Source organism: Vanessa cardui, chromosome 30, assembly GCF_905220365.1.
Source record: "Vanessa cardui chromosome 30, ilVanCard2.1, whole genome shotgun sequence".
NCBI lineage: Eukaryota > Metazoa > Arthropoda > Insecta > Lepidoptera > Nymphalidae > Vanessa > Vanessa cardui.
The window spans coordinates 654,952-682,838 of NC_061152.1; the positions used below are offsets into that span (position 1 = coordinate 654,952).

General features: G+C 34.5%; 5 protein-coding genes across 5 annotated transcripts in view; 4 read left to right on the forward strand and 1 right to left on the reverse strand.

The window, feature by feature from the left end:
- The first annotated feature begins 49 nt into the window (after nucleotides 1-49).
- LOC124542088 (ran GTPase-activating protein 1-like) lies at nucleotides 50-4,274 on the forward strand. Its single transcript, XM_047120021.1, has 5 exons — nucleotides 50-73; nucleotides 1,292-1,403; nucleotides 2,517-2,612; nucleotides 2,983-3,105; nucleotides 4,123-4,274. The coding sequence occupies exons 1-5, from the start codon at nucleotides 50-52 to the stop codon at nucleotides 4,257-4,259; spliced, it is 492 nt and encodes a 163-aa protein (XP_046975977.1). The 3' UTR covers nucleotides 4,260-4,274.
- Nucleotides 4,275-5,488: 1,214 nt separating this feature from the next.
- Nucleotides 5,489-7,465, forward strand: LOC124542089. Its single transcript, XM_047120022.1, has 3 exons — nucleotides 5,489-5,608; nucleotides 6,182-6,367; nucleotides 7,252-7,465. The coding sequence occupies exons 1-3, from the start codon at nucleotides 5,489-5,491 to the stop codon at nucleotides 7,441-7,443; spliced, it is 498 nt and encodes a 165-aa protein (XP_046975978.1). The 3' UTR covers nucleotides 7,444-7,465.
- A 2,152-nt stretch (nucleotides 7,466-9,617) lies between these two features.
- Nucleotides 9,618-14,653, forward strand: LOC124542293. Its single transcript, XM_047120257.1, has 2 exons — nucleotides 9,618-9,783; nucleotides 9,859-14,653. The coding sequence occupies exon 2, from the start codon at nucleotides 9,907-9,909 to the stop codon at nucleotides 11,806-11,808; it is 1,902 nt and encodes a 633-aa protein (XP_046976213.1). The 5' UTR covers nucleotides 9,618-9,783; nucleotides 9,859-9,906; the 3' UTR covers nucleotides 11,809-14,653.
- A 1,740-nt stretch (nucleotides 14,654-16,393) lies between these two features.
- LOC124542206 lies at nucleotides 16,394-17,771 on the reverse strand. Its single transcript, XM_047120153.1, has one exon. It carries the CDS (start codon nucleotides 17,685-17,687, stop codon nucleotides 16,743-16,745), a length of 945 nt encoding a protein of 314 aa, XP_046976109.1. The 5' UTR covers nucleotides 17,688-17,771; the 3' UTR covers nucleotides 16,394-16,742.
- A 782-nt stretch (nucleotides 17,772-18,553) lies between these two features.
- LOC124542090 (lysosomal alpha-mannosidase-like) overlaps nucleotides 18,554-27,887 on the forward strand; it is a 32,241-nt gene continuing 22,907 nt past the window's right edge. The window contains exons 1-3 of the mRNA XM_047120023.1: nucleotides 18,554-18,700; nucleotides 22,895-22,991; nucleotides 27,630-27,732. Coding sequence (XP_046975979.1) covers nucleotides 18,684-18,700; nucleotides 22,895-22,991; nucleotides 27,630-27,732 — 217 coding nt within the window. The 5' untranslated portion in view covers nucleotides 18,554-18,683. The remainder of the gene's footprint in view (nucleotides 18,701-22,894; nucleotides 22,992-27,629; nucleotides 27,733-27,887) is intronic.

The window sequence follows — 27,887 nt, forward strand, 5'->3', positions numbered from 1 at the left end:
TGTTTGTAGCTTTCTCACCCTTCAATTCGCAAGAGTTCCGAGTAATGCAATGGAATGTCTGATAAAGCAAATGGTTGGAACCAACAATAGGCTATTTAACTGGTTTTTAAAATCCATTTTATATTATTTAGTAGAGGTTAAGGAACCCAGTAAAAGTTGATTTTTTTTATTTCTAGTACATATTTGCTGAAAAATATCATATTAAAAATTCCATATTTAAATAACGCGCGAAAACGCTACTTGGACAATATGGCGCTGCAATGGGGTCGGTGATGTCACTTTCCTGTATTTTAATCTGTGGCACATATAGTAGAAAAGCAAGGTTTACAAGAAAGCGACTTCATCATAAGCTCGGCCGATCAGGAGCGTTTTGTGTCACGTGACAAACGTTTGAAAAAATGCATTTTTATTTATGGATCTTTGAATAAATTAAGTATTATTTTCAACTTTCGTTAGTAAATAACCATTTCTAAACTCATAATATACACTGATTACAATAATTCACGATTTATTTTTTGCATTGTCAAATAGCCTATTATTAACACACACTCATCACAATCAATGGTTAAGATGTAATGTTTAATTTTGTGCATACATAATTCATTCTTTTAAGTATTGTTTGATAAATATAAATCTAAAAGTAATGAATAGCAATTTTACATTGTATATTAATTAAAAACAAAGTTAAAATAAGTTCATGAATATTCTAAAAAATGGATACAATCATAATGATTTGATTTATACTATAAACACAAATTCATCGCAACCAACGGTTAAGATGTGATGTTTAATTTTGTGCATACATAATTCATTCTTTTTAAGTATTGTTTGATAAATATAAATCTAAAAGTAATGAATAGCAATTTTACATTGTATATTAATTAAAAATAAAGTTAAAATAATAAAAAACACAAATTCATCGCATTTTTTACTTGGTGGTAGGGCTTTGTGCAAGCCCGTCTGGGTAGGTACCACCCACTCATCAGTTATTCTACCGCCAAATAACAGTACTCAGTATTGTTGTGTTCCGGTTTGAAGGGTGAGTGAGCCAGTGTAACTGCAGGCACAGAGGACATAACATCTCAGTTCCCAAGGTTGGTGGCGCATTGACAATGTATGGAATAGTTAATATTTCTTACAGCATCATTGTCTATGGGTGATGGTGACCACTTACCATCAGGTGGCCCATATGCTCGTCCACCAACCTATACCATAAAAAAAAAAAATAAAAAAAAAAAAAAAAATCAACGGTTAAGATGTGATGTTTATTTTTGTTCTCTGATGATTCCAGTCGGTGGACCTGAGTCACAACGAGATCGGTCGCGAGGCGTGCATGGAGCTCGTTGACGCGCTGACGGCGCCGCCCGGGAGCGCCCGCCGCCTCGCCAGGGTCGTGCTGGCAGGTAAGCTCGCTGTTGACAACCACATATTAACAGTGTTTATTAAAATTATTTTTTGGAAGATCGTATTTAGTCAACATTTCCAGATAGAATGTAGTATGTGATGAAATGACAAGATATCAGAGAAGAAAAGAAAACCGGTGTCAAATTTGAATACAACAACAACAGCCTGTAAATTCCCACTGCTGGGTTAAAGGCCTCCTCCCCTTGGAGGAGAAGGTTTGGTAAGGAAAACATCGTGAGCAAACCTGCATGTGACAAAATTCATAGAAATTCTGCCACATGTGTATTCTACCAAACCGCATTGGAACAGCGTGGTGGAATATGTTCCAAGCCTTCTCCTCAAAGGGAGAAGAGGCCTTTACGCCTGCCGTGGAAATTTACAGGTTGTTGTTGTTGTTGTTTGTTTGTTTTATACAAGAGCCAAAAAGGTTATATAAATATGGTTTAAATCGTACAGTTGGCAACGCTGTTTTGAACTAGTAGTCCCCGCTACCTCGCTCGCCTTTTGAAGTATCTTTAATTGTGGGGAAAAATAAGGGACCCAGATTAACTTAGAATATATTTATAATTTAGCATTAATTTTAGACCTCTACGTATACCACATTATTCATTCATTCCTTACATTTCATCTTAACTTGAATTAACTTAAAATAAGATGGAATTTTTAACCGAACAAGTTTGGTGGTTGGTATTTCTGTTAAAAATTAATGACTTGACTTCTGATCTGTTGGGATGTCATTAATCATTTACAAAATCCATTATATACTAGCGACCCGCCCCAGAATTGCACGTGTCCAATGCTGCTTTTGTATTGCATACAAAAACATTCCTCTCGAATCACCATTTTTTTTATTTATTTATTTTTAAAATACTTTATTGGCCAACAACAAAAGTTGAAACAAAAGGCGGACTTAATGCCTGAAGGTATTCTCTACCAGTCAACCTTTGGGCCAAACAAAAAGTCATGAAAGCAGTAACACTAAATAACCATTCTATCTATTAAAAAATCCGTTGAGTAATTTTAAATATCTAAGCATACATAGGGACAGACAGTAAGCGACTTTGTTTAATACTGTGTGATCATAATAATAAGTTTTGTTGTAAATTTTTCAGGTAACAGTTTAGGAGGTGCGGCGAACAAGACAACGATGAAAAGTAAACTGGGAGCGTCAGCGGAACTCAGCGACGGCGAAGGGAGTGAGGACGAATGTATGTATTGCCTTATTTACAACAGTTACTCGGTGGTACATAGGTTGGTACCACCCACTCATCAGATATTCTACCGCCAAACAACAGTACTCAGTATTGTTGTGTTCCGGTTTGAAGGGTGTAACCAGTGTAACTACAGGCACAAGGGACATAGCATCTTAGTTCCCAAGGTTGGTGGCTCATTGACGATGTAAGGAATAGTTAATATTTCTTACAGCGTCATTGTCTATGGGTGATGGTGACTTACCATCAGGTGGCCCATATGCTCGTCCGCCAACCTATACCATAAAAAAAAATGATAGCCTTACCATGACCTAGTCTACTCGTACTGTGAAATTGATCTGATGCAATAATCATTGGTTCTCTGCAGATGTATCCGGTTCCGATGATGACGACGAGGAATCAGATCTGGAGAATTCAGAGGACAGCGCCACGGAGGACGCCCAGCATTTCGAGACGAGCCTCGACGCTGAGACAACCCTGGAAGAAACCGGTGAGGCATCATCAAGTACCATATAGTCCAAAGTCTCATCAGAATCAAACTCGAACTCCTATACAAGTATAGATAGCGCACGAGTTGAATGCAGAGCTCAGGAATTCGATAGTGCTGTGACCTAATTATAATTGATGACCAAAATACTCATTATATTGTGAGTAATTAATATCGATAATTTTACTATGTTAGCATAATGAAAAAAAGGCAAAATAATACTGATCATATATTTTTATTAATTATTTCACAAAAATAAATAAAAAAAAACACACAAAAAATATTTATTATTATTATCATCAGATTCACACATGGTTGAATCGGTGTCACTATCCTCACCGTCGCGGACTTCAATTGTAAATCGATCAATAGTATCTACAATCAATCCATCTCTTTGCCAATAATTTTCTTATTACTTCAACAATAATAATGCGGTAACACGGCAAGCGTACGATAGCTGACAAGGATGGAACAACACTACAGTGCGGACAGCGGGGGAGGTGCTCCCCTCTTTACACGCCCCGACTGCATTCAACTCGTGCGCTATATATAAGCTTCTACAAGCACTTTCAAGCACCGGTTCGGAATGTAGATTCTACCGAGAAATAGCAAGAAACTCAGTAGTTACTCTTTTTGTCAACATTTATAAAAATGCAGACGTGTTAGTTAAATACAATTATTTAAAGTAAAGTACAGTAACAGCCTGTAAATTTCCCACTTCTGGGATAAGCCCTCTTCCATTAAGGAGAGGGTTTGCAACATATTCCAGCACGCTGTTACAATGCGCGTAGGTGGAATGCACGTGTGGCAAAATTTCGATGAAATTGGACACATGCAGGTTTCCTCACGATGTTGTCCTTTACGAGCACGAGATGAATTATAAAGACAAATTAAGCACATATATATAGTGGTGCTTGCTTGGATTTGAACACGAAATCATCGGTTAAGATGCACGCGTTCTAACCACTGGGCCACCTCAGCTCGAATACTTGGTAACTAATGTTGTATTTTTTTTTCTAGATATTGTAAGGGAAGTCGAAACGGACGTCGGTAAATTCTTGCGCGAACCAACGTTGGACAATTTGGCCAAGCTTGGACCAAACGCCGCCGACGTCATCGATGTTCATTTACAGGTATTATTTTTTGTTTTTATATAATAGTAAGATGGATGAGCGAATAGGTTAACAGACGATATTACAACACTAATGACTTTCTAGTTGACTGCACACCTTGGGAATGAGATGATCGCCTCCTGGCTGTTTCAGATAACAAGAATATGTTTATTGTTGTAAATTATAAATTGACATTATAAAAAAAACCCCGCTGAGTTTCTTTCGCCGGTTCTTCTCAGATCTGAGGCGTTATATTCCGAACCGGTGGTAGATTATCGACAATCAATAAGAAAGTGTAAACACTTCTATTTTGAATAAAGGTTTTTGACTTTGACTTTGGCTGTAAGTGGTACCATCGCCTTTTGACTTGGGTGCCTTGAGAAATATAAACTATTGTATATGACCAATAGTGATGACTGTCTGAATAGGCTATTTGACAATGCGAAAAATAAATTGTGAATTATTGTAATCAGTGTATATTATGAGTTTAGAAATGGTTATTTACTAACGAAACTTGAAAATAATACTTAATTTATTCAAAAATCAATAAATAAAAATGCATTTTTTCAAACGTTTGTCACGTGACACAAAACGCTCCTGATTGGCCGGGCTTAAGATGAAGTCACTTTCTTGTAAACCTTGCTTTTCTACTATATGTGCCACAGATTAAAATACAGCAAAGTGACGTCACCGACCCCATTGCAGCGCCATATTGTCAAAGTAGCGTTTTCGCGCGCTATTTAAATATGGAATTTTTAATAAGATATTTTTCGACAAATATGTACTAGAAATAAAAAAATCAACTTTCACTGGGTTCCTTTACCTCTACTAATATAAAATGGATTTTAAAAACCAGTCAAATAGCCTATTACCGACAGTAAAATCTTATTGAAACTGACTACAATTCGGTTTTGAACTTATATCATCATGTCACATGGAACTCTTCACGCTTTGAACAGAACTCTTGAAACGGGGAGTGGAGAGATTTTTTTTATGGTATAGATTGGCGGACGAGCATATGGGCCACCTGATGGTAAGTGGTCACCATCGCCCATAGACAATGACGCTGTGAGATACATTAACTATTCCTTACATCGTCAATGCGCCACCAACCTTGGGAACTGAGATGCTATGTCCCTTGTGCCTGTAGTTACACTGACTCAGCCTTCAAACCGGAACACAACAATACTGAGTACTGTTATATGGCGGTAGAATATCTGATGAGTGAGTGGTACCTACCCAGACGGGCTTGCACAAAACCCTATCACCAAGTGATGCATCTCAGTCCCAAACTCCTTAGTTGTTCCTTATCCGAGGGAAAGGAAACTCATCAGGATGAACGCATTCAGAGCTCTCTCTCATCTATACAGCGTGGCACTACCATAAGCCTGACCGTAGATTAACAAATAGAATGAATGCTATTAATTTTACTTAAGATATATATAATTAGCGACCCGTCCTAGCTTCGCCCGGGTTTAATACTGAGTATACTACAGAATGCGATTGTTTATGACGTCACATTAGAAACTTCTAAAATGATCAGTGTTTGTTTACTATATTGTCCATGTATTATACACAAATATCTTCCTCTCGAATTACACTATCTATTAAAAAACCGCATCAAAATCCATTGCGTAATTTCAAAGATCTAAGCATACATATGCATAGACATCTACTTGGTGGTAGGGCATTGTGCTAGCCCGTCTGGGTAGGTACCACCCACTCATCAGTTATTCTACCGCGAAACAAAATACTCAGTATTGTTGTGTTCCGGTTTGACTCAGTGTAACTACAGGCACAAGGGACACAGCATCTTAGTTCCCAAAGTTGGTGGCGCATTGACGATGTAAGGAATAGTTGATATATCTTACAGCGTCATTGTCTATGAGTGATGGTGGCTTACCATCAGGTGGCCCATATGCTCGTCCGCCAACCTATACTATATAGTGTAATGATTGGCGTGACAGGCGACACGCGACCCCGATAGCCGCACGCAAGCGCTCGTGGAGGCGCTGTGCTGCGTGTCCGGGCTGTCAGCCGAGAGCGCGGCCGCCGCCGACAGCGCCTGCCGTCTCTTTCACACGCTCGTCGCGAGAGCGAGACAGCAGTGGCCGCTCGCCAACGCGCTGCTGCGGGCCTTGCAGCTCATCAAGGTGAGTGCCGTGTGTATGTGTTAACATGTCTCTTCCAAGACGATAGGCTTTGAATGCTCTTACTTTGCACATATTACGTCACATTGGAAATATAATCCAGTAACTGACAGAAATATCACCTAGCTTATAATCAGTATGATTAACAGGATATATATAACTAACGGGAAAAAACCGTAAATGAGGACGATAGAACACAAATCATAAATGTTGCAAAAGAAGTAGAAAATAAAATAATGTTATATATGACATTATTTGGCAAATGGGCCTGGGCAATGGCAATGGGCCACCTGATGTCTAGAGGTCACCACCTCAGCCATAAGCGCCGTTTTGAACTTGAAAGAGGGTGTTATCAAAAGTTTGGAAGTAAAATTAAAATGTGTATAAGTAGCAATAGTGTTGTATCATAAAAAGAGATTCATTAATCACAGACTCTAAGTAGTGCACGATACAGAGTTATTAGCGAATCGCGTGGAATAATTAAATATAAGTTTGTTTAACTTTTTTCCTGCTTCCATTTGAATAGATGGAGTAGTTATATTCCCAAGACGTCCACAAACATTATTTAACGATTTGTTTAGTTTTCTCACTGTAGATTAATTTGAGCCGAGATGACACAGTGGATATAACGCGTCCATCTTAACCGATGATTGCGGGTTCAAACCCAGGCAAACACTACTGAATATTCATGTGCTTAATTTGTGTTTGTAATTCTTCTATTAAATCTCTTTCTCTGTGAAGGAGAACATCGTGAAAATTTCATTGAAATTCTGTCACATGTGTATTCGACCATTGGAGCAGCGTGGTGGAATATCAAACCTTCTGCGCGAAGGTCTTAGCCCAGCAGTGGGAAATTTACAGGCTGTTATTGTTGTTGATGTTTTCAGTCAGAAAACAAAGAGTACAAGGTGCGCTGGCGCATATCGTCCTGCTACTTGGTGCTGGCCAATCAGATCGACGAGCCGTACTTCCCCAGCGCGCTGCGGGACACGCTCAAGTTCTTCATCTCGAGCAAGATGGCGACGCTTCCGGTCGACGTGAGGGACGTCGTCGAGAAGCATCCGAACTTGTACACTTAGAATAAACGACTTGATAACAATCGCTTTTGAGTTTCATTTTATAGACTTTCACTTGGTGGTACCACCCACTCATCAGTTATTCTACCGCCAAACAATTGCACTCAGTGTTGTTGTGTTCCGGTTTGAAAGGTGAGTGAGCCAGTGTAACTACAGGCACAAGGGACATAACATCTCAGTTCCCAAGGTTGGTGGCGCAGTGACGATGTAAGGAATAGTTAATATCTCTTACAGCGTGATTGTCTATGTCAGGTGGTCCAAATGCTCGTCCACCAACCTATACCATTGGTGCATTTTATTAAAAAAGATAATTATTTCATATAAATATACTAATATTAACGCCCTAGAGATACCCCCCCCCTTCCCCTTCGTTAACAAACAAATTTAACATACATAAGAGTTAATTAAAAAAGTTTTTTTCTATTGAATATGCAAGCAAATAGTCTAATGTTGCCATTCAACTGTGTGTGGTCACCACTGCCTGCGGCTGTTGGCGCTATAATTAAATTTAACTACCTACCACCTCAAATCTACATTGGTAACTAAGATGATTAGTCCCTTGTGTTTGTAGCTTTCTCACCCTTCAATTCGCAAGAGTTCCGAGTAATGCAATGGAATGTCTGATAAAGCAAATGGTTGGAACCAACAATAGGCTATTTAACTGGTTTTTAAAATCCATTTTATATTATTTAGTAGAGGTTAAGGAACCCAGTAAAAGTTGTTTTTTTTTATTTCTAGTACATATTTGCTGAAAAATATCATATTAAAAATTCCATATTTGAATAACGCGCGAAAACGCTACTTGGACAATATGGCGCTGCAAAGGGGTCAGTGACGTCACTTTGCTGTATTTGAATCTATGGTACGCATAGTAGAAAAGCAAAATTTACAAGAAAGTGACATCATCATAAGCCCGGCCAATCAGGAGCGTTTTGTGTCGCGTGACAAACGTTTGAAAAAATGCATTTTTATTTATGGATGTTTGAATAAATTAAGTATTATTTTCAACTTTCGTTAGTAAACAAAAATTTTCAAACTCATAATATACACTGATTACAATATTTCACAATTTATTTTTCGCATTGTCAAATAGCCTATTTAAGAAATACTTCGTTAGGTATATAAAGAAAACGTCATTCATTTTTATCCTTTCCTTTTCACAAGAAACTTTGTGTTATTTACTTATTTAAATTCTAATTAGTATGAAAAATATAACTGTATATAAACACAAGCCAAAATATAAAATAACAATATCTCAAGTTAGGAAACTTATTTATTAATTACATCGTAAGATATTGCATAAAATAATACGCCACTAATAGAAGAAAAGGACAAACAGGTTACAATTTTGTTTTTAAGGTACGATAAAAAATTGTATCTACTATTAACGTTAATTTAATATGATATGTTTGGATATAAAACATCTGTGGAAACTTGCCGTGACTATAAACGGCATGAAGATTAATTTACAAGCTTTTATTAAAGCCCATTACACAATGAAAAAATAAGGTATAAGAGATAAGGAATAGCACAGCAACCAAAACACAATAGGCGATATGCTACAAAATTCAACCAATCACAGCGGTTGAATACCTGCTACTAGTTACGTGCTGCTGTTAGTTTTACGACACTTCGTTGAAAAAATGCCCTGCGATTGGCTGGCTATAAGATATAAGAAACAAATTCCCACTGCGACGGAAATTTTATTCTTATTTATTATTCCTTATCTTTAAATTATGAATTGATTAACGGTGTTCCCATTGCTGAATTCCGCTATTCCTTATTTCTTGTTCCTTATTCCTTATCTCTTATTTTTTTCATTGTGTAATGGGTTTTAGTTTTAGTAAGCCTGTCAAAGTGTATTTAATCAAATCTTGCAATCTTATAAAAATCTCTTATTGATTGATTGGTTTATTAGTTTAAATATGTTATTTTTATTATGATTGAATTTAAAATTTTACGTATTTTATTAACACAAAACGGACTTTTATTTATTTATTAATAGTAACATTGATTTCATTTTAAAATTATTATATGGCAATAATTTTACCATTATTATACAACTAATTTAAAAAGCACTACACGTTGCATGTATCGATTGATGCGACATTTGACCATGATTAATAATCGAACGACCTACAAATTTAATCGGTTTATAACAGATGTTTTCCCTTATGTTTTGATTTTAGTAACTTGTCAAACAAGAATCGACAAAGGATTTGATTTGTAATAACTTTTGAAGGTATATTTTAATAATATAATATTATAACTCAGTTAATATGAGGTAGGATCAGTGTAATATCTGCCGACCGACGCTTTTCTAGCAACATTTAAAACGTACAGGTAAATTATGTTCGTTTATTAAACAGTTTTCGTAAGTTCTTTGTTGTTTTGATATCGAGTTTTGATTGTTTCCAGTGTTCCATCTCGCTATTGTATGAAAACGGATGCAAAAAACAGTCGACGATGGCGTTTTCATTTCGAAAAATGCTATCGAACATCAATTATTTCAAAAAATCTGAAGATAATTCCGAAAACGTCTTGTCTGATACTAATTTGAAGAGACGCAGGCATACATATGTTTCGGAAGAACCTATCATCATAAACTTAGAATCCACAGAGCCGGACTCTACATCGAAACAATGCGCGAGCAGTCTAAAACTCCCTGAATCTGTAAAAAACTTCGCCGCCAAAAAAGGTTCTCTATCAGACACAGATTTACTAACGCTGAGCGTGGAAGCGCCATTACGAGAAAAACGACGTAAATGTAAGAAACTTAAATTAGACGTTAAAAAAGCGAGTCACTCTATGAACCATTTAAGCGAAGACAACTTCAGTAATGTTGAGAACACACCCAAGCATGTTTTGCTAGAATGCAAGAGTTCTGATGTCTTCAGCGAAAGATTCAGAGGATTTGATTTCAATAAATCGTTCGATTTAATCGATGCTATCTCAGATGACCAACCGTCTTCACCATTCGTTGAGGATATTGATATTGAATCTCTTTCAGAGCAATCAGATTCCGATGTGTCGGTTCACACAAACAAATCATCGATTAAAATGTGTCGTAAGGTCACAGATAGTCAATCAAGCGATGATAATCAGCTAGTGCCCTCAACCAGTCTTGAGTCGTTCGGAGACGTTGAATTAGACAAGAACGAAGAGGAGAGAGTGCAGTTGTTATTGAATTATCAAATCAAATTAGATAAAATCGGGTCTCTCTTAAGGAAATTGCTCAATGATTTTCAATTTCACATCGAAGTATCAAAACTGTTTTATTCAAAATCAATTGTTACAGCTCTCTCCGGCACTGATATAAGTAATATTTCTAAAAATACTAGTGATCACTTATATGATAAGAATGATAGAGGTTTTAGTTCTGTTGGTTGGAATATCGTAATGGAAAGAGAAGATGACGATGTTAAAATGAAATTAAGAAAACAATTGCTATCTATGAAGTCAAATATAGATGATTTTGTACGAATTTATTTACAGAGTAACACGGAAAGCAATAAATTAGGAAACTATAAGAGTATCACATTTAACACAAAGAAGCTTAAACATTCTGTATCGAAACGTCAAAATGTCAGTCATAAGAAAAGAATAAAACACTTTGATTTTCCAGATTTAAGAGAGGCGTTGATAAATCTATTTTCCACCGATGATGTCCACACAAACATTGATAACAGTTATTCCGACGACTCAGACACGTGCAAATGCATTTGTAAATGTCACCAGCCATCTACACCGAGCTCGCAAACAGATTCCGGACTGACAACGAAAACAAGTGACGGATCCACATCAATTACATCATCGATCGGCAATTTCAGCCTCGATTCATCTACATTAACAGCCTATTCGGAATCTCTAGATCAGATCGTCAGCTACAACAGCTTCCAAGACACGAGCCTCTACAACACATTGCTCCAGAAAGCCGCTATCGAACGGATAACATTCTACGTAGAAGTCCACAGCATACAATTGAACTGTGAAGTTACAGATCCTGATACAGAAACCAAGAATATTATGACATTCTACTGTCCCTCGTGTAAAGACACACATAACGATGAGAACAGCTTACTGAGACACATTTTGAGTCCGATGCATTGTGAGAAAATACATTTCGTATACAAAACTGCCTATATTAAGAAATGTATGTCAGCTGGTAAGGAAATACAACCAAGCACAGTATTGAACTCTATGAGGATGTATCGCGATGAAAATAAGATTGTCTGCTTTGGGGATGCAATTTACGCTTGTTCTTTATGCTTCGAAAATTTAATAGTTGGTGAATCAGTACTTATGGCACACTGCTCCGATCCACAGCACGTCGATCGACGGGAGAAACTCGAAGATATCGTTGGTTAGTGATGATATACAATTTATTATTTGAATTTCACGTATTTTAAATGTGTCGCATCGATATCTTTGATCAGTTATAGCTAAATTACTTTTCATAACAATATATAAATTTTAATTTTGAACTGTCAAATCGATTGATGTGATTTTTTTTTTTTTAATTTTATCGTTTGCATGTTGATCTATGCAAGAATTAAACTCGAAATAATTTTACACTAATTTTCACATTAATGTAAACTTGACAAAAACTAATTATCTTTTTTTTTCTATTCTCTATTTCCTATTTATTGTCTGTTGACTGTTAATTTTGATTTTTTTTTGTTTCCAAACTTCATTTGTTCTATCTTTTTAATTTCTTTACAAAATAAAAAGGTGCTCAAAATCATTTTTATATGCTAAGCTGCGTTCATCTAATGTTAATTCTGAATATAGTAATAAGTATTCTGGCTTTAATACAAATCCATGTTTAATTACGTCTAAGTTATACTTCGGATAAAATCTGTACATTAAGGTTATACGAACTAGAAAACAATTTGTTTAATATATATAATCAATAATCCCTCACTAACTTAATCAAACCAACTTATCTAAGCGGATTGAACTAGCATAAAAATTATCATTTTTTTAATTTTTTTATTTATTTAAATATAATTTGCAATTCTTTTCGAATAATACATAATATTGACTTGAAATATACATTAATTTGGCTCTTTCTAATGTTGAGTTGTATAAACTCTGAGAAAAAACTATTTTAAAAAAATTGCTACTTTTTTTTAAATTTCTGTTTATATTGAAGTTGTGTTCTGCTTCTTGCTCCAGATAAGTTTGTAGCACAACGTAGGTACCCAAATTATTATATGTGAATTGGTTATCAATATTTGATTATAAGAATTTATTCGTTTTTGTGTGCGACTTGTTCACCTGTCATTCAATTGACATAAAATTACGCGCGAAACATTATTAGACAAATACTATATTTGAGTCTTTTTTTTTAATGTAATATAATGATTATTTATTTATTATTTACACGAGCAATAATGGGTCTCCAAGTTTATTTTTTAATAAACATTTTTGTGCCATCTGCCCGCTCGCATACAGCCAGTACTAATTTTTTTTCTTCGATAAATAAAATTATAAATCTTAAGAGAAATATTTACAAAAAAAATAATATATGTTCCTAAAAATTTTACCGGTGTTCAATAAAAAATAAAGTGAGACGTCGAATTTTCGAATTAACAGGGTTTTAAAGATTAATTCGCTTTTTTACTGTTTACGTAACAATTTAGAATTAATGTAGTATAATCTTAATAATAACTCGCAAAATGAAAAATGAATAAAAAAAATGTAGTTGTATAAACATAAGTAGGTACAGTTTTCTTAAAAATTATGTAAACCTTATATATATACTCTTTCGTGTGTAATATATTTATTTTTTTCTAAAATATAACTATTGGCTTAAAACCTTCAATTAAAGTCACAGCCTTAAAAAAACGACAGATTTGTTTAAAAATATAGTTATTTCTATTTAATATATTGTTGAGTTTTTAAAACTTAATCTGTAACCAATCTTAACATTTTCGTATTCCCACAATTATATCGAACAATAACTTTTATTTACTTTATTACCTATTAACGACTAACGTAGGATTATATAATTACTTAGTGCATGTAGGATAATGGTCTCAAATGTATTTACTAAAAACTGGATCTCAATCATTCTAAATAAATAAACCTCAAAAAGACTGACTTTGAATCAATTGTTCAAAAGTATTTAAAAAAAAAACAAATGTCAAATTATGAAAAGCTACCGATCATAACACCGCCTATTCTAATAGTTAAAATCTAGGTTAGAACGTCTAATTCCACAACTATTTAAAGCAATATTGTGATCGTTTTAAGTGGTGACAGTAATAGTATCACTAATTTAATCCATTATAATACATATATTAGATTATAAGTCTATATAATCTACTTAACTAAGCATCATTTGTAATAAGTTTCTAAGTGTAATGGTTTTTTTATATTAATATTACTATTTTTATACGTAGTACGTACAAAATTCAAAATGGGAAAAAGCAATAAATTGTTCGTTTGAATTTGAAATCAAATTTAATAGGTGCTAAGCAATCTGTCAAATGTTTTGTTATTTTTTTTTTTTTAATTATTCTGTAAGCCTACGAGTAACATTATACAACCATATTTTGCACGATAAAAAAAAGCTTTAATATTTATAACGGCGGGCGTTGCTGTTTAAAAAGAAACATCTGTGATTTTACTGTTGATAAACCGAAATTAATCTTAGGATTGTTAAAATGTGTGTCGACTTTATATTTCTTTATTTATCGCCTTCCATGTAGTCTTATTTCTTTTTTTATTGCGAATATCTTTGCTTTAAATGTTGAATTATATACACATTCTGCCATCGTGTTGTTTTTTTAATTAATGAATATTAAAATATTGTGAGAATGTTTTTCCTTTCGAAAATTAACATAAATTTTCCTAATTTACCAAATATGTTTACACGATTTTATCGTAATAGTCTGATTTTTTTTTTTGTTTTTTTAAAGTCGCCACACAGCCGCTGTGATCCACAAAAAAGTGTTCATATACAAATAAGATAAGAATCAGAAATTGCAGAGACCTAATGGCATTATTTTTCTCTTCCTAAGCATTCGTTTTCTTACCGAATTTTTTATTATTTTTTTATTTTTAGATAAAGGCTTGTTATCATAGAGCCTAATAAGTTCGTTTAATAAAAGATTGGTTTCTGCAATTTATGATCTGTTTGGTTCATTGTTAAATTTTTTGTAAAACACCATCCGATTTTCGAATGATTAAATGAATGTAGTTTGGATATATTTGTTTTATTTTTAACTAGCTTCACAATACACCTTAACTTGCGATGGATTCAAAGATGAAGATAAAAATCAAAATAAACTTTATTCAAGTGGGCTTTTACAAGCACTTTTGAATGGTCATTTTACAATTAAGTGAAGCTACCACCGGTTCGGAAAGCAGATTCACCGAGAAGAACCAGCTAGAAACGCAGTAGTTACTCTTTTTCAACGTTTAAAAAATACAAAGTCATGTTAGTTAATACAATTATTTAAATTAATATATCCTGCTTGGAAGTCAACAGGTATTAACTCCACGCTTTTTTATCATCTATAAAATATTGTATCGAATAATATGCGACGCAACATGTCATTCACGATCGGTAAAGCAGATTATCGCTCGTACTGAGCACGCGATAATAGATCTTAAGGTGACGAACCTTTTCTTACCCCGACTGTACATTGTTAGTATCATTATTGCCTGCCTACTGTAGTGTGTGTAAGAGAAAGGGATGACTGCTGAGCTAAAGCCTCCTCTTCCATTAAGGAGAGGGCTTGGAACATATTCCACCACGCTGTTCCAATAATGATGAAATTTGTTATGAAAAAAAAGGATCGAGATGGCCCAGTGGTTAGAACGCGTGCATCTTAACCGATGATTGCGGGTTTAAATCCAGGCAAGCACCACTACATATATGTGCTTAATTTGTGTTTATAATTCATCTCGTGTTCAGCGGTGAAGGAAAACGTCGTGAGGAAACCTGCATGTGACAAATTTTATAGATATTCTTCCACATGTGTATTCCACCAACCCACGTTGGAACAGCGTGGTTGTATATGTTCCAAACCTTCTCCTTAAGGGAGAGGAGGCCTTTAGCCCAGCAGTGGGAATTTACAGGTTGTTGTTGTTTTGTTGTTGTGTTATGAAACAAGTTTGAACTTCAAAGAAGTACATAGGATACTTTTCAAACTAAATATCAGACAAACTTCTAAAGCACAAGCGAAGCCGGGCGACTACCAGTGTTTTAGAATGAAGGCAGTATGGTCTCATTTCTTGGCATGTGTTATAGTATGCTGAAAAAAATTCAAGGAAAATAAAAATGGTTGTTTTCTCAAATCACTTTTGTTACGCCACGCTATATGCAAAGCCGAGTCGAGTAGAACAAAGCCGGCCAAGCTAAAGCTAAAGCCAAAGCCAAAGCCAAAGCCAAAGCCAAAGCCATGCCACGACTATTAGCGACGTCACATCCGATTATACATTGAGGGGATTGAATACCCGAACCATTCCTTACGGAACATCATTCGCTAGTTTATGCTACAGAGTCTGTTGCCGATGACAACTGTAGTAACAGAAAAGAAAAGAGGGACGTCGCTATAGCAACGGGCAAACAATATAGAATAGAGTTGTAAGAAATATAAAGGACGAATAATAAAAAATATGTATAACATTGTAGTTATTATTACCTTCCGCTTCACTTTATATCATAGAAAGTACAATTATTTATTAATATACAATTGTATTGGTAATTTATGACTATTTGGGTATGACTATGACTCATTAAGTAAAACATTTTTGAGTTATCACATTTTGAACATTTTTTTTCACAATTATTCAAAAATAGAACTTCAAACATTTATTTAAAAAAGGTATCAATTTATATCTAATCTTTTTTTTCTGATTTATATAAATGATTAAACACTGGTTATTTATCAATATTACAACAGAAATTATATCCAAATTTAAAATGGGAGATGGAAAACAAGATTATATTAATAGTTATTAAAAATGCCTTCTATATGAAAAAAAAATTACTAATATAGCTACATAAATCTATTGAACAAATAGGAACTTTTTTCGAAATTGAAAAAAAATGCCTAAATTCTTTGTGGCCATTTTTTTTCTTTATTGATGAAAATTCTTACTACCAATAACACTGTATAAATAATCTCACAACACATTTATTTACCTATCTACCTATACCTATACAAAGATACAATGATTATCACATTGTCATTATTATAAAAAGTTAATCTGATTTCAATTACAATGATATTTAAAAAAAAACATAAATCATACAGATAATATATAAGAAACAATATATATATTTTTTAATCATTTGAATTTAGAATAGAATCATCTTGTAACTTTTGCAACTCATTAAAAGCATTCAAACAGGGTTTTTTAAACGTAGATCTGTGCAAATCAATGATTTTTTGTATAACTGTATAATTTGTACTATATTTCTTTTTAGCTTGTAGGTACGTTAACAGCAGTCTACCGTAGTTCTTATCGTTGACACATAGCTGAGAAATATTCGCTAATTTTGTTAATATGAACTGTTGTATGAAGTCAGTTTTCTCGCAATTCTTGTACAATACATGTATTGAATATATGTGATGTACGAAAACCTCATTGGACAAATTAAATGATATTATATTCTTCATCAATTCCAACTGACATTTCGAATCTATTGTTGATATATACTGTTGTATAATTTGACCGGGTAGATCTATATCTTTGATTATTAATTCTAATAAATACTTAAACATATCACTGTTATATTTTTCAGCTTTTATTAATATATCCAAGGATGTCCTCGTGTATTCTCTTTTCAAATATACCGGTAAGAACAACGTATAGAATTTCTGAAGAAACGTCAAATTTATAATATTTGTTTCGAATATATGGTTACACAACTTTTCAACGGATGTTAGGGGCAAATTTTCGGCCAGTAACGCATATAGGGCTGAATGTTTTAAGCAATTTTCCACTAAGTAATCGAATTGAGAAATGGGGTCAATATCACTCATTTCCTGCCAAATGTCCTCAGATATTTCGACTTTTTCTTGAATTAATGTTTCTTTATCGACTGAATTCGTATGTTCAGACAGTGGTATTGTAATATTGTCGTTTTCTTTTACAGTATTCTTCATATCTAACTGGTTGAAAGTTCCAAATCTTTTAATCCATTTATTATTTAAATCTGGTTTCGAAGCTTCGATACAACGTTTAAGAAGTGGCAGCGATGCCTCGGAGAACTGCCACAGTGACATAGTTTATTATATTAAATAATTAATTCAGTAATTAATGTTATTATATACCCATATTAAGATAAAGTTGCTTATAAACTTGTCAAACAAAATTTAAATTTCAAAATATATACATATGACATTTGCAATATTGCCATATCTATAAATATGTTACAACAATCAATAAAAAAATTCTATGTTATTAAGAACTAATAGCAAACATTTTCCTAAACAAATTGTATTATGAAAGCCCGCCCTATTACTTAAAAATATCGTCACGGTAGCATGCGTAAGCGATCCCGTGGCGTCCGCCGAAAGACGGAGAGGGTACCGCTGGTTTTTTAGTGGGTAAACCCGGTGTGCTTGGGCGCACTCGGCGTCCAGGGCTCCGGGGAGTCCCACACACCTTCCCACTTTCCATCACGTGGGGAAGCGCGTAAAGCGTTTTTCCAGCGAAAAAAAAAATTACTTAAAAATATCACATATGTCTGTATATACTACGCCAGACTTGGTCATTTTTTGCAATATATTCTTATTTAGAAATACAAATAAGAAATAGGGATTTAATAACATTTAAATATAATATTAACGATACGTATAAATAAACGGCAAACGTAGTGTAGGACGTCCTCAGGCACGGTGGAGTGACGATATACGCAAGGCGGCAGGCAGGAGCTGGATGCGAGTAACCGGGGAAAGATCACAGTGGCGTGCACTGGGAGAGGCCTTTGTCCAGCAGTGGACAAAAATGGGCTGATGATGATGATGATGATGATGATGATGTATAAATAAAAATTATTAAAAATTCCTCGTCTAGGATGTACAATCTTTAACCTTTGCATGTCTTAAAGAAAACATATTGTTGTCAGTCAGACAGCTGTCATGATTTTGTTAAGTTGTCCTTGTCCATCAGATTTATCAAATCCAATTCAGTTATTAAATTTGAACGGACGAGAGCAGTTGTATAAATTGAATTATTTATATTAAAAATATGAAGTTCAATTATTAGTTATACTCAAGATGTTATTACTAAAAAGGTAAGCTTTTCAATACACTATTAATTAATAAGTGTTTGTATTTATCGAAACAAATTATTAAAAGTATCCTTATATACACCTATGTAGAAAAAAAAATTAAATTATTTAATTGTAGGTAAAAACAATCGTTCTGAACTATGTTATATATGCAATAAACAATAGAGATAAGGATACTTAAATAATTAAAGCAGAAATGTAGATTATTTAAATAAATATCTAAATTATTATTGAAATATTTATATACCGGTATGCAAGGGATCCTATTGCTTATCCTGGTCACGTTACAAATACAACCTGGCTTGGCCTGGCCTACAACTTAATTGTGTGTAATGAATTTATTCATTTTAAACTTTTACTGCGTTTGCACGTTTTGTGCTTTTCGGCTTCAGAATATAGCATTGAATTGTAATTCGTTACCAAATCGCGAAGATAATTGCTAATACGATCTAATTTTATTTATATTATTGGTTCTACTTATCGAAAATACATATTAACGTATACACACTATGTATTTATTGCAATAGGCTATTTGACAATGGGAAAAATGAAGTGTATTATTGAATCTATACATATAATAAAATTGGAGTGTCTGTTTGTAATATTAAAATATCCCTTTTTTACTCAATGCATATGTGTGTATACACGGTACATATACCATAATAACATTTTTTACAATTTTTGTCTGTCTGTCTGTTTGTTGCGTCTAATCTCTGGAACGGATGGACCGATTTTGAAGGGACTTTCACTGGCAGATAACTGATATAATAAGGAGTAACTTGGGCTACAAAAATTAATTTTTTTGTTAAATTCAAACCCGTACAAAGTCGCCTGCACAGCTCGTAGTTAATATAATTATTGAAAAGCGCATCGCCTTTTCCTTCATTGTTTTTTTTCTAGCAAATTATCTTTTGTTTTCGTATTTACGAACTGCTGATAAATATGAAATGTAATATCTCCCATCTCACCTGGGTTATAAGCAACGATTACTATAAATCCGCTAATAAAATGGGTGCTTTTGTTGGTTCTATCAACCAATCAAGCTCATTGCTCGAATCTGATAGGTTTTCTGTGATGATTGATGATTCGATCCTTATTCGCGAAAACACTCTCACTGATTGGAGGAAAGTGAGATGAGATGCAATGTCATGTATGTCTATTATATTTTTAACAATCTGTGCCGGAGGGTTTGTACGCGTTTGTCTTTAAAAAACCTTATTGCTGCCCAAGTTACTCCTTATTACATCATCTTTCTCCCAGTGAAAGTCCCGTCAAAATCGGTCCAGTCTTTCCAGAGATTAGCCGGATCAATCAGACCGACACAGAAAATATGAAAAAAAAAAAATTGGTGTCTATATCGTGTATACATATGCATTGAGTTAAAAAGGGCTGTTTTAATATTACAAACAGACATTCCAATTTTATTATATCACCAATGAGATCAAGATGTGATCTTTTTGTGTCGAATGAAAATCGCAGACTACTACTACAGTGTATTACTATTGAAAAAGAACGATGGAATAGTCTCCAATCGATAAATCAAAATCTAATGATCATGATGTAAGGTTAGCCCAGCTTTGGGATACAAACAGTTACGTTAATTTTCAACCGATTTAAAAAAAGACGAGGTTATCAATTCGTCTGTATTTTTTTATCTCATAACTTTTTACTGGGTGGACTGATTTTGACATTTTATTTTGTTTGCAAGCTAGTGCTTTCCGTGTGGGAACGTTATATAATCGTAAATCGACTTTTAAGTAGTCTAAAATTTTTTATTTCATTTTACTTAGGACTCTAAAAAGTATGTAGAATACGCAATTATTTTTATTACTTTTTAGTGCATAATCATTTGTCTTAAAAAAGTCTGCTTTTCTTTTTATTAAAATTTTTATTAATTTACCTGTTAAAAGTTCATTGACCCGACAACTTAGCTGATGTAAAAGTTTAATAAAAATTGACCCAGCCTTTACAAAATAGACATCCGTTTGATCTAGGACGTATCCGTATAGGCTTTGAAGGTAAAAAATCTAGGTTTCACCAAACGACCTATTCTCAGACGTACCAGGATATCATAAGTGGAACGGAGGCGAGTTCGTTGTTTTTACCGACATACCGACTTGACGCGCTGTGCTATTTCTTTTTCTTGTAATTAAAAACAGGCCAACTATAACCTCGTTGGACATTTAGTAAGCTTGAATTCATTTAAGAAGAATTATTAAAGTTATTATATGTTATGTCGACCTCCATGGTCGAGTGGTGTGTACACCGGTTTCCATGGGTACGCCACTCTGAGGTCCCGGGTTCGATGTAGATTACCATTAGTTTTCTATGTTGTCTTGGGTCTGGGTGTTTGTGGTATCGTTACTTCTGATTCCCATAACACAAGTGCTTCAGCTACTTACATTGGGATCAGAGTAATGTATGTGATGTTGTCTCATATTTATTTGTTTTATTTAAAGTTACTTGAAAGTGTTGAAGAGATTTGTATGATTTATTGATTTACTGGTTACGAGCATATGGGCCACCTGATGGTAAGTGCTCACTATCACCCATAGACAATGAAGCTGTAAGAAATATTAACTATTCCTTACATCGTCAATGCGCCACCAACCTTGGGAACTAAGATGTTATGTCCCTTGTGCCTGTAGTTGCACTGGCTCGCCAATCAAACCGGAACACAACAATACTGCGTACTGTTGTTTAGCGGTAGAATATCTGATGAGTGGGTGGTGCCTACCCAGGCGGGCTCGCACAAAGCCCTACCACCAAGTATAATATAAGAGAATCGTCTGATTTTATTTTTTATCTCTAATTGTAAGTAGGTAAATAATAAATTGAATATAAATAAATGTATTTATTTATCACTAAGAGCGTTACCAAGACATTAAACTAATGTTATTGACCTGGATTTGTTTACTTATGATACGATTAAATGTTGACGTTATTAACGAGTGGACCATTTAATGATACACTAGCTGTGCCCGCGACCGCACGCGTCACTCCCTATTATATCATTTATCTGCCAGTGAAAGTCCCGTCAAAATCGGTCCAGCCGTTACAGAGATTAGCCGGAAAAAACAGACAAAAACATTAAAAAATGTTATTTTGGTATATGTACCGTGTATAAATATGCATTGAGTAAAAAGGGCTGTTTTAATATTACAGATACTCCAATTTTATTATATGTATAGACTAGCGCCCGCTCCGGCTTCGTATGTGTAATGCTGATACTAAATATACTACAGAATGTCTTACAGTGTTCAGTTTTTCACTAATTAGACAATACAAACCACAATGACTTACGACTTCATATGGTTACTATATTTTATATGTATTAAACACATAAACTTTCCTTTTGAATCGATCTGTCTGTTGAAAAAAACCGCATCAAAGTCCGTTGCGTAGTTTCAAAGATCTAAGCGTACATAGATACAGACAGCGTAAGCGACTTTGTTATATACCGTGTAGTGATTTAGAACGATGAGAAATTGGGCTACCGTCTGTGTTACCATCTATAACCAATAGTGCTATAGGAACTATTAACGATTCTAAGTCGTCAATGCATCACCAACCTTGGGAACTGTGATGTCATGTCCTTTGTGCCTGTAGTTACACTGCCGTATCCTTTAATCTACTAAGTTTCTTGTCGGTTCTTCTCGCTATAATTTACTTTCCGAACCGGTGGTGGCTTCACTTAATACAGTTTTTAAATGTCTAGTCAAAAGTGCTCTTTAAAGCGTACTTGAATAAGGTCTATTTTGTTTTATTTGAACTAGAACAGTACTGAGTACTTACGACATTTTACATGCGAATAATGACTACATAATTGGTGGCAGAGCTTTGTGACCCAAGCATCAGATATTCTACCGCTATACAGCAGTACTCAGTATTGTTGTGTTACAGTTTGAAGGCTAAGTAAGTGTAGCTACAGACACAAGGGACATAACAGTTTAGTTCCCAAGGTTGGTGGCACATTGACGATGTAAGGAATAGTTAATATTTCTTACAGCGTCATTGTCTATGGGTGATGGTGACCATTTACCAGCAGGTGGCTCACATGGTCGTCCGCCAATCTATACATTAAAAGAAAAAGGTGAGTGCTACCTACCTGGATGAGAGGTGGTGATCACATAATACGGCTCATTTAAAAGTGCACCTGTTTGTCAGAAAACCTCTAATATTATTTTTATTTCCCAGGAATATGTCAATCGCATTACTGCTTCTCAGCGTCGTCGGGTTATCGTCATCACTTCCCTTGAGTGACGTCAGTTCTCACGAGAAATGTGGATACGAGGTGAGACTGAACTGCCTTTTTTTAATTTAAGAATTCATGCAAAGGTTTGATCCTTATGTTTCCAAAAATGACCAAAGAAACTTGATGGTATTAGCAATCAATCAATCAATCAAACAGTCTATCAATCAAAATACACTTTATTCAAGTAGACAAGCACTTTTTTTTATTCTAAAGAAAAGGCTTTTTAGCATAAGCGAACATGCCGCCCTGCTTGAGAATTCTTAGGAGGTTACAAAATAGAATATATTAAACTTAATTTGGACAACATTTTTGTGAGATTTGACGTCGGATCTGACAGAATGACATTGCATTATCCAACAGAGTTTATATCTAAATTAAGTCTAGTTCTATGAGATTCGTTCTGAGCACATTCCATCAATACGTGCAAAAGATCATCAGGTACATTACACGTTGAGCAGTTCGGAGAAGTAGACAAGCACTTTTGAATCGTCATTTAACAACTATATTAAGTGAAGCTACCACCGGTTCGGAAAGTAGATTCTACCGAGAAGAACCGGCATCAAACTCAGTGGTTACTCTTCAACATTTATAAATACAATCATGTTAGTTAGTTACAGTTGTATGTGTATGTAATATATCCTGCCTGGAAGTCCACAACCATGCAAGCACTACTCGATCCAATAATAGCCTAGAACAACGCCATAAGTACATAATAAAACCATCATAATCCGTCGTTTAATATGAGAATTAATATACTAATATTATAATTATGTGAAAGTAACTCTGTTTCACGAAAAAACCAATGAATGAATTTGATGAAATTTGTTATTAAGGAAACATGAACCCCAAGACATCGGCTACTTTTTTGCTTAACACATCACAAGCAATATCCTAAAACGCGACCGAAACAGCTGTTACAACTAGTGTATTCGTTAAGATGTAAATTTAAAGAAATTAAAATAATGACTGTCGCTTCTCAATTTGTTTTTGATAATTTTATGTATGTACGCAAAAATATAAATGATTTTCCCAAAAATTGTGACGTACATTCCGTTAATACTAGGAACAAGAATAAACTTGTTACGCCTTGTACCCGATTGCACAGGGTTAGTAACTCTTTTTTGGGGCAATGTATACGTTTTTACAACAGGATCCCAGAAAAGTTCAACAATATTCAATTATTAAATCAAAAGAATCGTTAAAGAGCGTTTGTGTGCTAAAGGATATTACAGCACTAATGACGTTCTAGTTGACTGCACACCTTGGGAATGAGATGATCGCCTCCAGGCTGTTTCAAATAACAAGAATATGTTTATTGTTGTGAATTATAAATTGACATTTAAAAAAAAAAGATCACGCTGAGTTTCTTTCTCCGGATCTTCTCAGGTCTGAGGTATTATATTCCGAACTGGTGGTAGATTTTCGACAATCAATAAGAAAATGTAAAAACTTCTATTTTGAATAAAGGTTTTTGACTTTGACTTTGTATACTATACTATGCAATAACGTGTCATACGACATCAAATTTCGTCCAATGAGCGGCGAGTAGGTTATTATTGACCAATAGGCTATTTGACAATGCGAAAAATAAATTGTGAATTATTGTAATCGGTGTATATTATGAGTTTAAAAATGGTTATTTACTAACGAAAGTTGAAAATAATACTTAATTTATTCAAAAATCCATAAATAAAAATGCATTTTTTCAAACATTTGTCACGTGACACAAAACGCTCCCGATTGTACACTTTCTTGTAAACTTTGCTTTTCTACTATATGTACCACAGATTAAAATACAGCAAAGTGACGTCACCGACCCCATTGCAGCGCCATATTGTCCAATGGCGTTTTTGCGCGCTATTTAAATATGGAATTTTTAATATGATATTTTTCGGCAAATATGTATTAGAAATAAAAAAACACAACTTTCGCTGGGTTCCTTAACTTCTACTAAATAATATTAAATGGATTTTAAAAACAAGTCAAATAGCCTATTATTAAGAAGCATAGCTGTCCTTCTTACACTGTCAAACCGAATTTGACGTAATTAGCTACGAAGCAACCTTGGACTCCATGGAAGGACATTGATTTTTGGCTAATACATAAAAAAAACAACAACAACTGCTAAAGGCCTCCTCTCCCTTTGAGGAGAAGGTTTGGAACATATTCCATCACGCTGTTCCAATGCGGGTTGGTGGAAAACACATGTGGCAGAACTTGTATGAAATTTGTCACATGCAGGTTTCCTCACGATGTTTTCCTTCACCGCCGAGCACGAGATGAATTATAAAGACAAATTAAGCACATGAATCAGTGGTGCTTGCCTGGGTTTGAACCCGCAATCATCGGTTAAGATGCACGCGTTCTAACCACTGGGCCATCTCGACTCTTTAATACATGATAACCCATCAAACGCAAACGAAGCCACAGTACAAATATAAATACAATTAAAAGATCTCCAATTCTGAAACGTTGGTCAACTAAGCATTAAGTGAATCCCCTTTGATCTTAACAGCCATTGGTTAGAGCTGTGATGGCCCAGTGGTTAGAACGCGTGCATCTTAACCGATGATTGCGGGTTCCTAGGCGTGTTTATAATTCATCACGTGCTCGACGGTGAAGAGGAAACCTGCATGTGTCTAATTTCATAGAAATTCTGCCATATGTGTATTCCACTATTGGAGCAGCGTGGTGGAATACGTTCCATACCTTCTCCTCGAAAGGGAGAGGAGGGCATAGCCCAGCAGTGGGAAATTTACAGGCTGTTGTTGTTGTTTGTTGTTGTAGCCATTGGTTGGCTGTAATTCATGATAATGCATCATAAGGATCAATGAGCGTTGAGATAATTACCAAAATATTAATTTGTATTTGATCTTTGGCTCGTAACTTTAAGTCATCTCAGCGGTTCAGTATCTTATCGGGTTCTTCTGTTAAGAGTTCGTTGACCTCAACAGCACCGGAGTATATAAGCTCTTGTGTCACGAAATAGTTTAATCATCTATATATGTATAATTGTATATGTACTAATACAAGCGACCCGCCCGGATTCACTAGATGCATTGCTTATACTAAATATACTAAAGAATTTGTTTATTTACGACATCTTAGAAATATCGACACTTATCAGTGTTTCTTTACTATATTTTCCATGTATTATATACAAAAACCTTCCTCTCGAATCACTCTATCTATTAAAAAAAAACGATATCAAAATCCGTTGCATAATTTCAAAGATCTAAGCATACATAGCAATAAGCGTCTTATTTTTATACTATGTAATGATTATGTATTATCGATTTTGTTAAAAAAGAGTAACTACTGAGTTTCTTGCCGGTTCTTCTCGGTAGAATCTACTTTCCGAACCGGCAGTAGCTTCACTTAATTTTAAAATGACGATTCAAAAGTGCTTGTAAAAAGTCTACTTGAATAAATTTTATTTTGATTTACAACAACAACAACAACAACAGCCTGTAAATTCCCACTGCTGGGCTAAAGCCCTCCTCTCCCTTTGAGGAGAAGGTTTGGAACTTATTCCACCACGATGTTTTCCTTCACCGCCGAGCACGAGATGAATTATAAAGACAAATCAATCACATGAATCAGAGGTGCTTGCCTGAGTTTGAACCCGCTATCATCGGTTAAGATGCACGCGTTCTAACCACTGGGACATCTCGACATCTTTGATTTGATTTGATGAAATTTGCTGTGAAGCAAGGTTGAATTACTTAGTTTTCTTTTTATCCCCAATATTCCTGACTAACCCCTAAAACCCAGGATTTATGTATAGTAACTGCTACATATATTATATAGTTAATTATTATTGCTTGTTTTGTTCTAGATACAGTGTAAAGTTCAAGAGTTATCAGAACTCGATAGAAGTATTATTTGCCGTGATAAATGTGTAAATAAAGGATTATATGCTTTTGATAAAATAAATAACTTGTACAGTAATGGACGCTCGGTATGAAAGAATTTATTATGTACTACATGTGCCCCCTTGTACGCGTTTGAATTTAACAAAAAAAAATAATTATTTCAGCCTAAGTTACTCCCTATTATATCAGTTATCTGCCAGTGAAAGTCCCGTCAAAATCGGTCCAGCCGTTTCAGAGATTAGCCGTAACAAACTGACAGACAAAAATTGTAAAAAATGTTATTTTGTATGTACCGTGTGTAAATACATATGTATTGAGTGAAAAAGGGCTATTTTAATATTACAAACAGACACTCCAATGTTATTATATGTACGTATAGATATCATTATCATTACATACTATGAATCAAAGTCGCTTACCACTGTTTGTCCCTAGGTATGTTTAGATCTTTAGAATTGCATAACGGATTTTGATGAGGTTTTTTTATTAGATAGATTGATTTAATTGGAAAGTTTATATGTTAATACATACAAATACGAGAAATACTGATAGTTTTAGAGTATAGATACTTTTCAAGGTATATCGTATTCGACGTAGCTAGGTGAGTGAGGGCCCTAGTGCATAGAAAAAGAATCGGGCCCTCACCTTTTACTGGTATTACTTTATTTACCTAAAATTTTAACTAGTATTACCAAATTTACCTTTAAATCTAAATGTTATTACCAAATTTACCTTTGATTTTACGAATTATTGCCAAATTTACCTTTCACTTTATATATTATTACCAAATTTACCTTTCCAGAGTTGCACGAAAGTGAATCAGGATGAACTAAACGTTCATATCGTTCCTCACACACACAACGACGTCGGCTGGTTGAAGACTGTGGACCAGTACTACTATGGAAGTAAGTTGGGTTCACTTATTTTATGGTATAAGTTGGCGAACGAGCATATGGGCCACCTGTAGGAAATATGAATTATTCCTTACATCTTCAATGCGCCACCAACCTTGGGAGCTATGATGTTATGTGCCTGTTACACTCGCTCACTCTTCAAACCG

What these genes read in the sequence shown, in the direction of transcription:
- LOC124542088 (XM_047120021.1), top strand. Translation starts at nt 50, where the DNA reads ATGGAATGTCTGATAAAGCAAATG. An exon ending in CGAAGGGAGTGAGGACGAAT is followed by an intron (nt 2,613 to 2,982) that starts GTATGTATTGCC and finishes GGTTCTCTGCAG; the next exon opens with ATGTATCCGGTTCCGATGAT. An exon ending in GACAACCCTGGAAGAAACCG is followed by an intron (nt 3,106 to 4,122) that starts GTGAGGCATCAT and finishes TTTTTTTTCTAG; the next exon opens with ATATTGTAAGGGAAGTCGAA.
- LOC124542089 (XM_047120022.1), top strand. Translation starts at nt 5,489, where the DNA reads ATGCATCTCAGTCCCAAACTCCTTAGTTGTTCCTTATCCGAGGGAAAG. An exon ending in GCACTACCATAAGCCTGACC is followed by an intron (nt 5,609 to 6,181) that starts GTAGATTAACAA and finishes TTGGCGTGACAG; the next exon opens with GCGACACGCGACCCCGATAG. An exon ending in GGGCCTTGCAGCTCATCAAG is followed by an intron (nt 6,368 to 7,251) that starts GTGAGTGCCGTG and finishes TGATGTTTTCAG; the next exon opens with TCAGAAAACAAAGAGTACAA.
- LOC124542293 (XM_047120257.1), top strand. Translation starts at nt 9,907, where the DNA reads ATGGCGTTTTCATTTCGAAAAATGCTATCGAACATCAATTATTTCAAA.
- LOC124542206 (XM_047120153.1), bottom strand. Translation starts at nt 17,687, where the DNA reads ATGTCACTGTGGCAGTTCTCCGAGGCATCGCTGCCACTTCTTAAACGT.